This window comes from Papaver somniferum, chromosome 3 (assembly GCF_003573695.1).
Source record: "Papaver somniferum cultivar HN1 chromosome 3, ASM357369v1, whole genome shotgun sequence".
NCBI lineage: Eukaryota > Viridiplantae > Streptophyta > Magnoliopsida > Ranunculales > Papaveraceae > Papaver > Papaver somniferum.
The window spans coordinates 5,813,354-5,830,822 of record NC_039360.1 but is presented as its reverse complement, the minus strand read 5'-3'; the positions used below and the strand labels follow the sequence as shown (position 1 = coordinate 5,830,822).

The window sequence follows — 17,469 nt, the reverse complement described above, 5'->3', positions numbered from 1 at the left end:
TGCTTTATGGCCTATCATCAATTATGGACATAAGGAATATGATAGTGTGTCGGCCTCTGCATTTACCGAGCGCTTTTGTCCAGAAACTTACACATTTCAATTACCTTTTGGAGAGATGGCAATCACTCCTGATGAGGCTAGTAAGATTACAGGCCTTAAAGCAAGGGGTGTAAGTGTGGATGCTGGTTTTTATGACATGAGTTGGGATGAGCTATAAAATTTGTACCTGGAATGCCTTGGTTGGGGTTCACAGAAAACTGAGTTGGAGTTTTGTCGATCAGTTAAAGATGTCGATATCGTTTGCATACCAGGTGGCAGAAATAAGAAGAATAAGAAGATCAAGTTGACTAACTTGAAAAAGGAGTTTGATAACACAAAGGAAAGAGTCACACAAGGTTTGTTGATAATGGATCCCGTCAAAGTGAAGCAAACCGGAACTGCCTACTTGCTTTATACTCTTAGTAGAGACATCTTTCCCGATACTATCGGAAACAAGGTAAATTCTAATTATCTCCAATTGGTAAAGAATCTTGAAACTTGTAACAAGTTTGCTTGGGAAACGTCTACGCTCGCTTACCTGCTAGACCAACTTGCCATCGCGTCTAGGTTGACAAGTACAAACATCGGAGGGAACTTCACTTTGCTCCAGGTAACTTTTGGGAGTTCAGAGTATGGTTCGTCTTATAACCATAAAATCTTTTAAGCCGAAGTTTTTACTTACTTGGTTCGGCTTATAATACTTGATCCATATAAGCCGAACAGTTCTCTGAGTTTGCAAACTTTATTCTTACTTTGATGTTTCCAAGTAAAACTTGTTTCTATCAATTCAATTCCTTTGATTTTTTAATATGGTTCTTTGGATGTAGGTGTGGATATATGACTATTTCCCAATTTTAAACTTGGCCAAAATATTTGAGAAAGATGTCGATTATGTTGATACAGATCCAACTGCAGCACGGTACGCGTACGAGGACTCCAAGAAAAGGAACAAAAAGAAGTTGGTGGAAAGTTTGAGAGAGACGTTAGACCGTCTTGGTATTGATGATGTCATTTTTCAACCATATGAGAAGGAAGATGAAGAAGATGAAGTTGTTGAAGATGAGGATATGCCGGTAGGTATGTATCATGGGCCATTGTGGTATCCCGGTGGTTATGTTATATACGATCCTAGGCGAGTACTCCGTCAATTAGGATGCGTCCAAAAGGTTCTTTTGTTTGACGAGAAATTTAGGTTGTTAGAGTGGTAAGGGAACTAAAAGCACCACTTCATCTTGGGAACCAAAGTATGATCCTGATCCCACCGTTGAGTTTTGGAATAATTTAGACAATCACACATTAAATGCGTCCAAGTTAACACCTTTACTTGATGATCCATGTGAAGAGGATCCGGGCTATATGGATTGGTATAACCAAATTTCTCATCCCTTCATTATCAATAAGAAAAGGCAAAAGATAGCTGATAAGGGGAAGGCGAAGCCAATCAAGATCACCAACAAGTCTACTTCCGAAGATGTAGTCAAGGCTTTCAAGATTATGGTAAGAATGACTTCACTTTATACTATTTTCATATATTAGTTATGGTAAAAATGTCTTCAACATCATGGTTATAAGTTGTTGACAAATGAAAAAATAGGTTTCCGCCGGTAGGAAGATGTTGAAAAAAATGAAGGCCAAACTTGGTTGCAAAACACCAATGACCGTGGAAGAACAAAAATACCTCATCAACAAGTGGGATGCAGTCATCAACAAAGGACAAGGACCCGAGGAACCCGAACAAAGGCCTAGCACTAAGAGGTATCGACAAGTTGGTGAAGGTACAAGCCAAGGTGGTGCTACCGTCCAACCCGGTAATGATGCGTCGGAAGATGAAGACCAAGGTGGAAGAAGAGGTGGTCGTGCAACTAAGAAGAGGGGTCGTGGTTAAATGCCCTTTTATGTACACTTTTATGGTACACTTTTTCTTAAGTTTTAAGTACACTTTTATGGTGTTGCAAACACCTTTGCTTTTAGGTGCTGAACTTTGTTTTTAATGGTGCTGGGATTGGGTTATGGAAACCTTCAATTTCATGTTTTAATGAATAACTCAACAGTTATGCGCTGAATTTATAGAGTTCGGCTTATCCTCTAATGTTAGTTACGCGCCGAATCATTTGTCCTTCAGGTTCGGCTTTTTCTATAATTTGAGTTATAAGCCGAGCCTTAAAAATCATTATTGGTGTAGTCCAGTATTGGTGTTCCTCAAGCACGATCAGGTTGATGTTCCTCAATTTCATGTTTTAGTGATCCTTCGTATCCTCGTGAATTATGTCTACTGGATCAGGTTGATTTTCCATGGGTCCAAGCACGATCTACAAAGAATATCACAAGGTTAAACACTAGAAAGGGAATATAATAACAAGGTTCGGCGCATTCGATAATCACATTATGTGCCAAACTATAAACATTTACAGGTTTCGGCTTATACGATATCCTCAATATGTGCCGAACCACGAACAATATTTTAACCCAAAAATTAACAAATTCATGTTCGACTCAGACGATAATCATATTATGTGCCGAACCTTGAACATAAGAGGTTTCGGCTGATACGATATTCTCCATATGTGCCGAACCAGTAACAATATTTCAACCCAGAATTTAAATAAAAAATTATGTTCGGCACATACGATTTTGGATATGTAAGCCAAATTAGTAATGATTCTATTCCGGGCTATTCAGGATGTTGTTCGGCTTACTATGAAACTTTCATATAACCCGAACTAGTGTCTAGCAAAAGGGTTGGAATTGGAAATTATAGGTTCGGCGCATGCAGTAAACAGATTCAGTAAGCCGAACCGTTCATCAATTGGTAGATTCGGCTCATAGATGTGAGCCGAACCTCAACCTGTTTCGCCGAACCATGATTCAAAAAACCCAACTTTTGATAATTGAGAGCTATATAAGTGAGATTAAGTATAGGATATAAGTGTACATGTGTATTAGAAGCATTGGGTTCCTCATCAATGTCTTCATCATCAGGATTTGGCTCATAAAAATCATCATCTTGAGTTTGTGTTTGAGTTTGAGCTTGAGTTTGAGTGGGTGCAAAATCATTCTCATAATCTAAGAAATCAGCCATTTCTGGATCATTGTTGTAGTTGATATGTATTTTCCTAGGTTTTTTAGATGAATGATGACCCTCATCCTCCATTGAATCAAGAATTAAAATTTTCTCACTTTCTCCTTCTCTTTCTCTCCTTCTTAACCAAACCAAAACTTTGATTTTTTTTCCTCAAATTTTTCATCTAAACAACTCTTATAATTCTGAAAATTATTTTAATCACTAAACAAAATATTTAATCACTAATCAAGATTATTAACACTAATACGTAAAGGGCAGATTTGCCATTAAAAATTTTTGGGTTAAGGGGTTATCTGATTTTGCTATTTCACAACCTTTTTTGTCTTCATTCAGTATGCCTTGGAAGATTTTGGTATGCCCAAAATTGTAGTTCTTTCTGGAAGACGCATCCGCTGCACAACTGCCAAGAGCATCCTCATCGTGGTATTAGCTTCCCTGCAGTAAATGTGGATTTCTCCAGTTATCAGTCGAAACACATTTTTGAGCAACATTAACTTAACTACAATCAATTTCTTCAAGGCATTTTAGCTAAACTATAACATAGAATTAATATCTCAATATAAATTCCTTTCAATCTCAAGTGGCATGGACTTTCCCTTAATCATCATCACTGATACAGAAACAAGAAATTAACAAAATGAAATATTAAATTCCGAAACAAAAGAATTTAATACCCATATTTTATGAGCAAACATTACCTTTAGGCATTCCACTACTTTGTGTACAGAAAGTGGACGAATCCCAAAAGAAAGATTAAGGTGTTGAGGTTTTCACGGATGGAGGAAGGAAAAACAAGAACTCATCAACTTGTTACGACAGTGAACAGACAAAATGAGTTTGTGTTTCTATTTCCCATTTGTTGCTCGGGGTATAAAATTTTTATGAATCTGATGGGATAAGTAGATAAATTGGAGGTATGTAAATTAAGGGGTATAGCTAGTATTTTTAGGGGTATATTGAAGAACTCCCTTAATTATTCTTAATATCCAACGCCCAGTTTCCCCTTTAACGTTTTTCACTTTTACCCAACGGAAAATGGGTCATTTGTCCAAATATTTTTAAATCACGGTTGAAATGGACGAGTAAAAAATAGTTTGGGTGAAATGGTAAAAAAAAATAGTAAGGATGAAACTGATTTCATCCTAGTTTGAATTTAAAAAATAGCAAGGATGAAACTGGATACATCCTGTGTAAATTAAAAATAAGAAAAAATATTTGAAAATGGGCACGATAAAACTGGTTACATCCTGCCTATTTTTACATTCTTGTCCATTTAAACAGTATCAAAATCTAACTGTCCATTTCATCTAGGAATTGTTGATTTTGGTCTTTTTAACCAATTTTGTGTTTACCCAAAGGTCTTAGGTAGCGAACATAATTTTAGCTATTTGTGGCAATTTTTGGGTCCTATGATGGGCTCTCACAGAAATTTTATTTATTTTTATTTTATTCACGGTTCCAGTAGGACCCACCCCTCAGGAGAGTGCAGTGGTGGGTTTGTGAGAGGCGTTTTTTCTTTTCTTTTCTTTTTTGTGGTTTTTCTCACGAGAATTTTTGCTTTCAAAAACTCATCATGCAGACTGCAGAGTAACAGACTAAAGATTTGCATCTGCAGAATTGAAGCACGTGTAAATTGTGGTCTAAAGTGAACACGTTGTGGATAAGTGTAGCGCCTATCATGACTCAACTGGAAACCTTCGTTTTACCTCTCGCAATTGCCGACTGACCCAGTTGTATTTATAACCACAAACTCACCAACTTGAATGCCTAAGCGAAATGCTTTACAGCGGCAAGTACATCAAATTACTTAATAGTTAATACACGTTCAAGTGCTACCAAAAGTTAGGGGTAAGCTTGGTATTTATGGTAAACCAAGTTGTTTGAGAGGAATCCCAACTTGGATCTATTGACAAGGGTCGGTGGGTCACCATCTCTGGATTCATTTCTGGATCCAATGAACAAAATAGCAATATTAGTTGTCAGCCAGGATATTAATGGCAGGTTTATCACAGGATATTAATGCAAGTATTTGTAGCATTGTTCATATTACTGGCTAAAATTGTTATGAAATAGAGAAAGAGGCACCAGGGAAGAAGAAAATAGAAGCAGAAGAATAGAACTAAACATGCAGGCATCTTAGTAAATAAATGTTTAATCCTAGATTTACCCAAGAAATTATCCCGTATAAGAAAGGAGGTAGTAGTTTGAAGCTCACAGTTAAGTCTTAATAATATATTCTTTTTGTAACATATTTTAGTCCTGCAACCACCAAATTCTCATTCTTCCCTAGCCCGGCCTAATCCCATGCTTCATTGCTTCATTTCAATTCAAACACATTTTTGTCATTGTAATATCACATGCCACTACGCTATAAGTAAACACTCCAAGTACTACCAAGTTGTTTGAGGGGAACTCCAAGTTCAATCTATTGACGATAAGGGTCGCGGGTCACCATCTTAATTAGGTACCCTTTCTGGATCAAATGAGAGTTAGGAAAACAATTCCGGCCCATCCATGCATTAAGCAAATTCCAAAATTATCATAAAGAACAGTAATAACTAATGTGTGTGATAAAGTCCTTCTATTTAACAGCAGAAAGATCCTTACAGTGAGGAGTAGTTTATTGCAGGTGTAAGAAAGTAACCGATGGATCAAGCCACTCAACATCTCTACATGAATAAGGGCATTTCAGAAATTAGTTATTCCTCTAACTCATCAGTTCAGGTCCTTCTCTAACTCTCACCCAACGTTCTATCTCTTATTTAGGAAGCATTAATATGTATTTAACCTTTTATAGATTTTGTGTGTTTCACGAATGAACAGAAGAAAGCTATATACAAAACGAAGCCAGTGGTAGAGGAAGCAGTACTGGATGTATTATCGAAGTTCTATAGTAATACTACCATCTCTGCAACTGAGAAGATTCAGAGTATATGCGTTGCAGATTTAGGTTGTTCTTCTGGCCCAAATACAGTGCTGGTCATTTCTGATCTGTTGAACACTATTTACAACAAATTTCGTGAGTCTGCCATGGTTATGCCCGAGATCATCGTGTTTCTTAATGATCTTCCTGAGAATGACTTTAACACCCTTTTCAAGGACTTCAAAAGTTTGTCTGACGAATTAAAAATTACAAATGATTTTGGACCATGTTTTATTGCTGGGATGCCTGGCACATTTTATGGTAGACTTTTTCCAAGTAACAGTGTTCACTTTGTTCATTCTTCCTACAGTCTCCACTGGTTATCTCAGGTGACTAGTACGGCACTACTATCTAGATATTTCACAATTAAAGCTATATTTCTAATTCCTGAAGTTAAAAAATCTAACATCATCACACAGGTTCCTACAGGGAATGAGAGCAATAAGGGGAACGTGTATATAGCAAAATCAAGTCCTCCATCGGTGGTTGAAGCGTATTCAAAGCAGTTCAAGAAAGATTTTATCGCATTTTTGAAGTGTCGTTCTGAGGAACTAATCAAGAGAGGACGAATGGTGTTAACACTCTTGGGTAGGAGAAGTTCAGATCCTACCAGTAAAGAGTGTTGCTCTTTACTGGGGCTATTATCCAAGGCACTCAACGACATGGTTTTAGAGGTATAGCTAGGATGTATTTTCTCACGTGTTTAAAGATGTTGTTTCCTTGATCTGATTGAAAACTCTACATTTAAAATGTTTTGCACCCTTTTGGGGATTTACTTCAAAAAAAAGAAGCTATGTGCACATAAAAAAGGTCATGACTGGTCACGCGACTTCGTGTGCTGTGTTTACGCTGGCACAACACAGCACACAGAGCAACCATGTTATGCTCAAATTTTAGCTTGTTGTGTTGTGCCACAAACGTGCTAGCACAACCCACTTTACACTTTTAATTCCAAACTGCTAATGATTTGAATTTATCCAGGGAGTGGTTGAAGAGGAGAAATTAGATATGTGTAACTTTCCGGTTTATTTTCCGTGCCTTGAAGAAGTCAAAGCCATAATTCAGAATGAAGGTTCGTTCGTGGTTAATCACCTAGAGACATTTCACGTGAACTGGGATGGCAGTGATTCTAGCGAAGTAGGTTTGATGACAGACACTCTCAGAAGTAGCAATCTCATTGCTAACAGCATCAGAGCCATCTCAGAATCCTTGCTAACGAGTCACTTCGGGGAGGAGATAATAAATGAAGTGTTTGTTAGGTTCGGGGAGATAGTTGAAGAATATGTTGTCAAAGAGAAAACCGAGTACACTAACCTTGTTATTTCCGTGACCAAGGGCGACATGATCTAAATCCCGTTATATGCATGTTTTCTTTTGTATGTACTTCCAGTAAATTGGATAATTTCAAATTTACCAGGAAAATAAATATATAAATTCGAGTTTTAGTCTGTTTTGGATTTTTTCATCCTTTCTTGTCTGCGTACAAGTTAAGATTTTTCCTAAGTCTAGTTCAAGTCTGTCCAGTATATTGTTCAGTCACTTTGTTAATAAGTATAATTTAACAGCAAGTAAACCGCAAATTATTTAAAAGAAATTGGGTCAATTGTCCAAATATTTTTAAAACATGGTTTAATGGATGAGTAAAAATTAGTATGAGTGAAATGGACACCAATAAAAATAGCAAGAATGAATTTGGATTCATCCTGGCTTAAACTTAAAAAATAGTGAGGGTGAAACTGGATGCATCCCGATGTAAATTGAAAATAAGAAAAAAAAATATTTGAAAATGGGTAGGATGAAACTGTTTACATCCTAGCTATTTTTACGTTCTCGTCCATTTAAACAGTATCAAATTTTACATGTCTTTTTTACCCAGAAATTATCATTATTGGGTTAATTGACCAAATTTGTGATTATTTAATTGACGTCCATGTATACTACCAAGAGTTAGACGTACGTATAATATACCAAGTTGTTTGAGAGGAACCTCAACTTGAACTGTCGATACTTGTTATATAAATAAATTAAGACGTACTTAGAGCATCTCTGGGTGGTAACTTGGAGTTTATCATATGTGTAACATCTTGTTTGTTTGCAGCTGACTCGGCGTCTGGATCTGAATCAGCCTTTGACTCGGACTGAGTCAGCAGTCAGACCGTTTGTTTTGCATTTTGAGTCAGATCTGACTCGACCTATGACTCAGACATAATCCCTGACTCAGACATAATCCCTGACTCAGGTAACAAAATACCCCTGATTCACGGGACCAAACCACTGACTCACGTTTTTGAGTCAGATGAGTCAGATCTGACTCAAAACAAACATATTGAGTCAAATCCAGATGAGTCAGGTGATTTCACTCAGATCCAGATGACTCAGATCCAGACGACTCAGATGAGTCACGAGTAACCAAACATAGTATTGTCTTCAACTGACAACTACGAATATAAGATCAAAATCTTCTTAATTTAAGAAGGTAAAAATAAAACATCCGAACCATAAATTTGCTTTTAAAACCAAAAATCAATCATTTACCTTCTCTATACCATAGATAGGGCTGTCAATGGGTACCCGTTACCCGGGTCCGGAACCGGAACCGACGTATTCGGGTCCGGTTACGGGTCCTTAAATTGGATCCATTAACCATTTTGGACCCGGCGGGTAATTACCCATATATACCCGTTTATGAACGGGTCCATCCGGATCCTACCCGTCGGGTACCCGCGGGTATTCGGGTATTTCATAAAGGTTAATTTTGTAAAATCCCCAGCGAAATTAGGTCATATATAAGGAAAGGATGAGAAGCTCGCTCCCATTCCGATCTACTTTCTTCTCCTGACTCTGCCTGCAGAAGTAGTTAGAGCTTTCACCACCCATTCCGATGAATCCGATCTACTGTTAATGTTGGCGTTAATCACTTAATCCATCAAAGATTCAAAGTGTGTTATACTGTTATTACTAAGCTCAGACTTGATAAGGATAGGAAGTCGCTCTTGGATCGTAACTCGTAAGGCCAAAGGTAGAGCTGCTGCTGATAAAGATAAGGGTACCAAGTTTACTACTGATGATGTTATGCAGAACGTTGATTGATTGATTGGTGGTTCATCGATCCTCTCTTCAGGTTATTATTATATTGTTTTTAGGGTTTCTTTGTTATGAGTTATGTTTTCGTTTTAGGGTTTCATGAATTTGGGGATTTTGAAAACATGGATTATTATGATGATGATTATGGTAACATTTTGTCTATGAAATTGGATATTTTAGGTTTTAATTTGTTTTTTTATGTTATTATTGAATCTGTGAATGGTGAATGGATGTTTTGAATTTACCCCTTTTGTTTCTTCTTACTCAAGAGGAAAGAATTTTTTAATTTGCAGTATTGGGTGTTACTTTAGTGATTTTGAATTACTGGTGAATGGGCAATTTTTTATGATTCTGAAAATTTGTTATGGATTACTTTATGACACCTGATAGGCTGATACAGATGTTTGTTGGGTTTTCCTTGCAGAGGCAACATGAAAAGTCAAACAGGAAGTAGTGTTGGTGATCATTGTGTTCCTGTAAAGAAGACTAAAGTTACCGTTTCGAAATCCCCGTGTATGCCGCCTCCTAAAGCTGCCGTTTCGAAGGCTGCAAAGAAGAGTAAAGTTGTAAACTCAACAGAGCCGAAAGAAGTAGAAACTGTAGCCAGTGAGTCAAGTGATACTGGTGATTCTGATTCTGATCATATAGAAGCGGCAACAACAGATGTGGTTCTGTCACCTACACGTAAACGCAAAAGAACCTCAAAGTATTGGGCTGAATTTCAAGAGGTATTGATAAAAGGGAAAACACACGGAGAATGCAAGCACTGCAAGAGGAATATTGGTGCGGAGAGCAAAAATGGGACAAGCAGTTTGAGGAAACATCTAAATAGTTGTATGGCGTACAAAGGAGCACAACAGCAAATTAACCAAATGTTCTTGAAAGCTAGTGAAACACAAGATGGGTCAGTAGCTGCTTACAACTTTAAGTTTAACCAAGAAGTAACTCGTGATTGTATTGCAAGAATGATTATCTTGCATGAACTCCCTTTCTCATTTGTAGAGTACATTGGTTTTAGAAGGGTGCTGACTTCATTACAACCCAATATTAAACTTGTGAAGCGGAACACTACGAAGTCAGACTGCATAAAGATTTATCAAATGGAAAAGAAGCATTTGTACGATATTTTTAGTAAGGTACAGAGTCGCATAAGCCTTACTACTGATATGTGGACTTGTACCACTCAGAATAGAGGTTATATGGCTTTGACAGCTCACTATGTTGATGAAGAATGGAAGATTCAGAAGAGAATTTTATCTTTTAACGTTGTGGATGTGCAACACACAGGAGTTAACATTGCAAAGGTACTGATGGAGCAGTTGTACAAGTGGAATATAGATAGGAATATAGCTTCAATTACGCTGGATAATGCTTCAACTAACAAAGTCGTGGTAAGTGAACTTCTTGCTCAGCTAAAACCAGATAATGGATTACTTTTGGATGGGGAATTATTCCATGTTCGATGTTCTGCTCATGTAGTTGCCATTATTGTTGATCATGGGATGCTGCAAATTAAAGAAGAAATACAGAAAATTAGAAATTCAGTGAAATTTATTAGAGGTTCACCACAAAGACAACAAAAATTTAAAGAAGTTTGCTTGCAAGTCAATGCTCCTGATAAAAAGTTGATTCAAGACGTTGATACAAGGTGGAATTCTACCTATCTGATGCTTGAAACAGCACTTCTATTTCGGGAAGCATTTAACCAGTTCGGGAAGATTGAACCTGATTTTCTTAATGTTGCTCCAACGAGTGAAGACTGGAATAATGCAAGTAGTCTTTCAATCTGCTTGAAGGTCTTTTATGAAGTCACCATTCTCTTTTCAGGTACGTCATACGTGACAGTTAATCGTTATTTTGATACTGCTTGTTCTTTGTATTTAGAACTTCGTGAGTGGTGTGATTCCGATGATGCATTAATCTCAAAAATGGCAGTGAATATGATGAAAAAGTTTGAAAGATATTGGCAACTTACTAGTAAAAAATTTGCAATAGCTTCCATTTTAGATCCTCGGTTTAAAATGAAATTATTGGATTACTATTTCCCATTAATATATCCTGGTAACAGCGAGGAGAAGAAGTTAGAAGTTATGGAAGTCTTGAAAAGATTGTATAATGAATATGAAACACATTATGCTTCTTCAGCTCATGTATACTCAGCAAACATTTCGACAAATCAAGTGAACATGGAAGATTCAGTTGGTAGTAGTGGTAGTACTTTATCTTCTCAAAGTTCTTTTACTTCTAGAAGGAAAGGTTTGACGGCATTTCTGGAAGAAAGTTCACAACATGACGTTGTTCGCACAGATCTAGAGCAATACCTATCAGCTGATGTTCACCCTATTAGAAAAGGAAGTGGTATTGATCTGAATGATTCTAGTTTTGATGTTTTGGGGTGGTGGAAATTTCATGGACCAATGTATCCAATTGTAGCAGTGATAGCTCGTGATATATTAGCAATTCCTGCGTCATCGGTGGCTTCTGAATCTGTTTTCAGCACCAGTGGTAGAGTTGTAGATAAATTTCGTTCTTCAATGCTTCCAGAAACAATTGAAGCTCTGATATGCACACAAGATTGGATAAGAAGTGCGCTGAAGAGTAAGTAACATATTCAATTCATGTTTGCTATTATATCAATTTTAGTTAGTGATTCATTTACTATGGTTCTTGTACGTCAACTAACTATTTTATTGTGTTAGATGAGGGATATGGGTTAGGTAGTACTTCACTTCAGACTCTTTTGGAGGCAATGGAGGAGCTCGATTCAGACGATGATGATGCAACATCGCACATTGTCTAACTGACTGACTATCAATTTAAGGTAAAATAACCAGCTAACCTTGGAATATGCACCCTGTACCCAGGTCTCCAATTAGATGAGATAAAGTAAATAAAGGTAGAAAAACAAAACAAGATAAAGTGCATGAAAACATTGAAAAGAGTAGAAACAAGAAACTTGTTACTGTGTATATATGTATATTCATTTTCAATCATCCTCTTACATATTTTGCTACAATGACCCTCTGAATTACTTCAGCATTTCATAGTTTTCTTGCATACGTATGATCAGATAACCCTAATGAATAATACTAATAGAGAAGATTTATGGAGCAAATTACTAAATCACAGGCAAGGTCTTTGATTGTGATATGGTTGCTTCTGTTTGGTCAATTGGGAATATGATCAACTGTTTTTGTTTCTCTTGCAGGAACAATTGGAAATATGATGGTTGGAACTTCTTTTTGGTATATATATATATTATATAGGCATAGCCAAAGAACATGCGAAGTGCGCGAACTACATCCTTCTTTTTTGTATATGTACTTGTGAAGGAAAAACGCATTTATCTTTTGGGGCTTCTACAGTTTATAGAATGATATGTCTGTCAACTTTTGTGGTTATAATACGACAGACTATAGCCATTAAGGCAGGTACTGAATCTACTGATGGAGCAGTTATCGGCTAAAAACATGTCTGCCAACTTTTGTATTTAGTATTTATCATATATAATGGAAGATTCTTACTTATAGCTAGGAAAGTAACTTTGATTTTCCTAATCTAAGGATTCTAAGCTCAAGTATACTCTACTTTTGTATGTATGTTAAAGATGGTCACTTGGGAAGTCATATAACTGATAATCTGATATAAGTTTGTGTTTTTACCCGACGGGTACCCGGACCCGGTGATTACCCGTGACCTTTACCGGGTCCGGTTCTGGGCCAACACATTATGGAACCGGCCCCGGAACCGCTAGGACCCGGAACCGACGCTGATATGTCGGGTCCGGTTCTGGGCCATGTACTACCCGGGAGGACCCGGACCCGTTGACAGCCCTAACCATAGATATGGATGACTTGGATGTTAACTTACATCTTCTAAGGGTGCTTCAAAAAAAAATAAAAAAATCTTCTAAAAGAATGCGGAAAATGGGTCATTTGTCCAAATATTTTTAAATCACGGTTCAAATGGACGGGTAAAAAATAGTTTGGGTGAAATGGGATAAATTTTTGATGTGGGCGTTCTTTGATGGGGGCATGAGGGAAAAATCAGGAGTTGACATGTGTTTTTCATATTAATTGATTCCAACAAATTTTGTTTCCAAAAAAACAAGACAAGTTTATTTTTTGAGAAAATATTGGTTATCTTAATTGCTTATATTTTATCTTTGATATTTTTGGAAGCAAAATTAGTGGAATCAATTAATATGAAAAACACATGTCAACTCCTGATTTGTCCCTCATGCCCCCATCAAAGAACGCCCACATCAAAAATTTATCCGGTGAAATGGCCAAAAAAATAAAATAATAAGGATGAAACCAGTTTCATCCTAGCTTAAATTTAAAAAATAGCAAGGATGAAACTGGATACATACTGTTTAAATTAAAAATATTTGAAAATAGGCACGATGAAATTGGTTACATCCTGCCTATTTTTATATTTTTGGCCATTTCATCCAGGAATTGTTGATTTTGGTCTTTTTAACCAATTTTGTGTAAAGGAATGTGTCAACTTGGATGCCAAATTCCAGTGTCCATATAACATTTTCCGCTTGCAAGACATAGACTATTGTTGGAAAACAAGTTCAAAACTGTACGGTGTGTGTGTAACGATAAAAACAAAGGTTTGGTTTAGTGATTTTAGGGTCCATCAAGATATGATTCACAACAACAATTTCGAAGAGACTAAAAGTTTAAAAACATATACAAGTGGTCTTGTCTTCAGTAGAATCGATAAATCACTATCATTTGTACGATACAACCATGGCCACCAATTCGTATATATCCTATATATGTATCAATGTTCAACGTTATCAGTGTTCATCCCTCTCTTATTGTTATTATTTTCGTCCCGTTTAATTCATGGTTTTACGTTGTGGATAAGTGTTGCGCTTATCATCACCACTCAACTAGAAGAAAACTGTTCATTTTACCTCTCATGAGTCACACAATTCAATCAACTGACCCCAGATTGTTGATAACAAAAAAGTCACTAAAGTAAACCAATTATTATGGTCGTCTAGGGATTTGGATTACTGCGCAGATGGCCGGATATCGTTTTCTTCACTCTCTTTTATTGTTTATCCTGACATGATAACGTTGTTCAGTTGTAATAGAAGATACTATACCTTATTTACGGTCACAGGATATTTTCCTTAATTGACCAACATAATAATAATATATATGGCCATTATCTCTCAAAAGAGGGTAAGGCATTATACCAAAAACTCTAACATGGTATCGACCTAATAGCCGATCCTCTTCTTCTTCACCTTCTTCATCAAAATCAACAATGGCAGGAAATAAAAAGACAATCCATCCGGCGTTTGCTATCAACAACATCAAAACCCTAATCCCTATTATCCTAGACATCAAACAGGATGAATACTCATCTTGGGTTTTTCTGTTTGAACTCCATCTTCAGGCTCATCGCCTTCTTTTTCTCATCAATGGAGCCAAACCCCCTGCAGATGTTGACGCCGACACCGTGCTCCAACTCGACGCTCTCTGTCGACAATGGATGTTCTCCACCATGGCCAAGGATTTAATGCTCACCGTCCTCAAATCTGGCAAAACTGCTAAAGAGCTTTGGGATCATCATAAGAAACTCTTTCAAGACAACAAAGGTAACCGCGCTGCGACTCTTGAACGTAAGTTTGTCAATCTTAAGTTTATTGATTGCACTAGTATTGATGATTACTGCGATAAGCTAAAATCCCAGTCCGATCGATTACTTGATCTTGACTTTACCATGGATGACAAACGCCTTGTGATTCAACTTCTCAACGGCCTTCCGGAGGAATACAACACGGTAGCCTCTTTTATCCAACAATCAATGCCGACGTTTGATGCCGCTCGATCCCAGCTGCGTACCGAAGAGATTCGACGCTCCCAACAGCAATCACAGTCTGCACCTACTGCCCTTGCCGCTGCAGCTCCACCCACAGACCGCAACAACCAGCGCTCACAGCGTGGTGGTCATGCCAGACGTGGTGGTCATCGCTCATCTACTCCAGCCACTGAACCACCCCTGCTGCCAACACCTCCGTCCCCTTACCAGCTCTAAGGTGCACCTCATCCTACGTACAACATCCACTGTCCACAACAATGGGCAGTACCACCTTGTCCGTATCCTACAGCACCTCCGACAACACATTGGCAGCAACCTTCCAGTCGCGGTTCCTTCCAAGGCCGTGGCCGTACTGGTCAGTCACGCGGTCGAACATCTGGCGTTGGACGTGCACAGGCATACCTAACTCCTTCCACGGAATATCTTCAACCAAGTGACATTGCCGAAGCGTACAGCTCCATGAGTTTATACTCACCTGACGACGCTTTCTATATGGATACCGGTGCTACATCGCATCTCACTGCGGATTCAGGTACTTTGAATACTGTTTTTAATACTAGTAATATTCATTCCATCTTAGTTGGCAATGGTCACAGTATTCCAGTCACTGCCTCCGGTACCAAGTTCATAGATATTCCGTCCCGCACCCTAAAACTCAAAGATACTCTTGTTGCTCCCGACATAATCAAAAACTTGGTTTCTGTTCGTAAATTCACCACTGATAATCATGTGTCTGTTGAATTTGATCCGTCTGGTTTTTCTGTGAAGGATTTGAATTCGAGGAAGATTCTCCTTCGATGTAACAGTTCCGGGGAGCTTTATCCTATTACTGCCTCTGTCGCTTCACCTTCAACATCGTCTCTGTCTCATCCTATATCTCTTTCCGTGTGCTCTCATGACATTTGGCACAGCCGTCTTGGCCACCCAGGGAAAGCTATCTTAGATAATTTACGTGCAAACTCTTCAATTCAATGTAATAAAACTCAGTCTACCAAACTTTGTCATTCTTGTCAAGTTAGTAAACATGTTCGTCTGCCATTTTTTGAATCAAATTCTGTTACTTTTGCTCCTTTTGATATCATTCATAGCGACTTATGGACCTCACCATTACATGTTGCGACTGGTTTTAATTATCATCTTATATTGTTAGATGACTTCACAAATTATCTATGGATCTTTCCTCTCAAATTAAAATCCCGAGTTTATACCAAGTTCTTGGAATTTCGTTCCTTCGTTAAAACTCAGTTTGAACGTGAAATCAAATCTTTTCAATGTGACATGGGTCGTGAATTCGACAACTCATCGTTTCATGAATTTTCTCACAAACATGGGTTAGTTTTCCGTTTCTCATGCCCTCATACCTCCTCTCAAAACAGCAAAGCTGAGCGAATGATTCGTCGTGTCAATGACATCACTCGCACGCTTATGTCTCATGCATCTATCCCTACCAAATATTGGGCCGAATCCTTACACATGGTCGTCTACCTCCATGATGAGTCCTAAAAAGTGCATATTTCTATATATTTTTCTTGGCATTTAACTCATCTTCTGTGCATTAATTCTACATTTTATCCCATATTCTGTATTTTCTTTGTTTTCAAGAATAAATATTTTTATTAACTAATTTTGCATTTTTAGGTAATAAATAAAGTTTGGATGAATTGCGGAACGAAAAGAGCAGAAAAGTAGTGAAAAGCCGGGAGGAATTACGCAAGGAAGCCGCGAAGAATGTTGTGCACAAGACCAAAAGGTTAGAACTGGGCTTGAAGAGGAAGAATTGTTCTTAAAGAAGATATGGGCTTGGCATATCCAAGGCCCAAAACCCTCACCCAAACCCATTTTCTATAACCAAAACCGCCTCCATTCTCAGCCGTCAGATTGGATCCAACTCATCATCCTACGGTCGCTCATTCATAGAGCATCAAAATCTGAAGTCTCTGCCAAACACCACAACGCTTAAATTCCAAGCCTTCAGATTAGATTGTATTTGAATCCAACGGTCGCTCCTATGCCTGTGCATCAAAATTAGATACTCCCGCTTTACACTACAGTACCTAACATCATCTAGCACCGTTGACTTTGTTGTATTTCACAATCCAACGGTCGAAGTGATTCATCTCTCATACCACCGTTAGATCTACCCACCATCTTCGTATCCAACGTCTTTCACACGCTGATCATCAGATTCTTCTGTTCCGCCTCACACCGAAAAGACCTAACCCTATACCCTAAAATCTATCGACTTCTCTTTCATTTCCTTCTTCTTCTTCTCTTTCTCTCCACCTCCTCTCTGCAACACCCATTCCGCCACCATCACCTCCACCTGCTACTGCCATTGCCATCGCCACCACCTACACCAACTGCCACCAACTACCCCCCATATATGCAAAAACCCATCCACCTAGCCTTTATTGTTTCATCAAACCCACACTCACGCCTCTGAACCCTAGGGTGTGGAGTTGATGAAGTAATTCATGCTAGACACAGCAGCAGG

General features: G+C 38.0%; 1 protein-coding gene across 1 annotated transcript; it reads left to right on the top strand.

Annotated features, from left to right (window-relative positions):
* The first annotated feature begins 5,559 nt into the window (after positions 1–5,559).
* LOC113360881 (salicylate carboxymethyltransferase-like) lies at positions 5,560–7,560 on the top strand. The gene is made up of 4 exons (XM_026604313.1): positions 5,560–5,845; positions 5,945–6,373; positions 6,464–6,718; positions 7,026–7,560. The coding sequence occupies exons 1-4, from the start codon at positions 5,768–5,770 to the stop codon at positions 7,392–7,394; spliced, it is 1,131 nt and encodes a 376-aa protein (XP_026460098.1). The 5' UTR covers positions 5,560–5,767; the 3' UTR covers positions 7,395–7,560.
* Positions 7,561–17,469: the final 9,909 nt, after the last annotated feature.

Bases quoted from the DNA above. Each gene is read 5' to 3' on its own strand.
- LOC113360881 (XM_026604313.1), top strand. From the start codon at position 5,768: ATGGATCAAGCCACTCAACATCTCTACATGAATAAGGGCATTTCAGAA. The intron at 5,846-5,944 runs GTCCTTCTCTAA...ACGAATGAACAG, and splicing joins CCTCTAACTCATCAGTTCAG to AAGAAAGCTATATACAAAAC. The intron at 6,374-6,463 runs GTGACTAGTACG...ATCATCACACAG, and splicing joins GTCTCCACTGGTTATCTCAG to GTTCCTACAGGGAATGAGAG.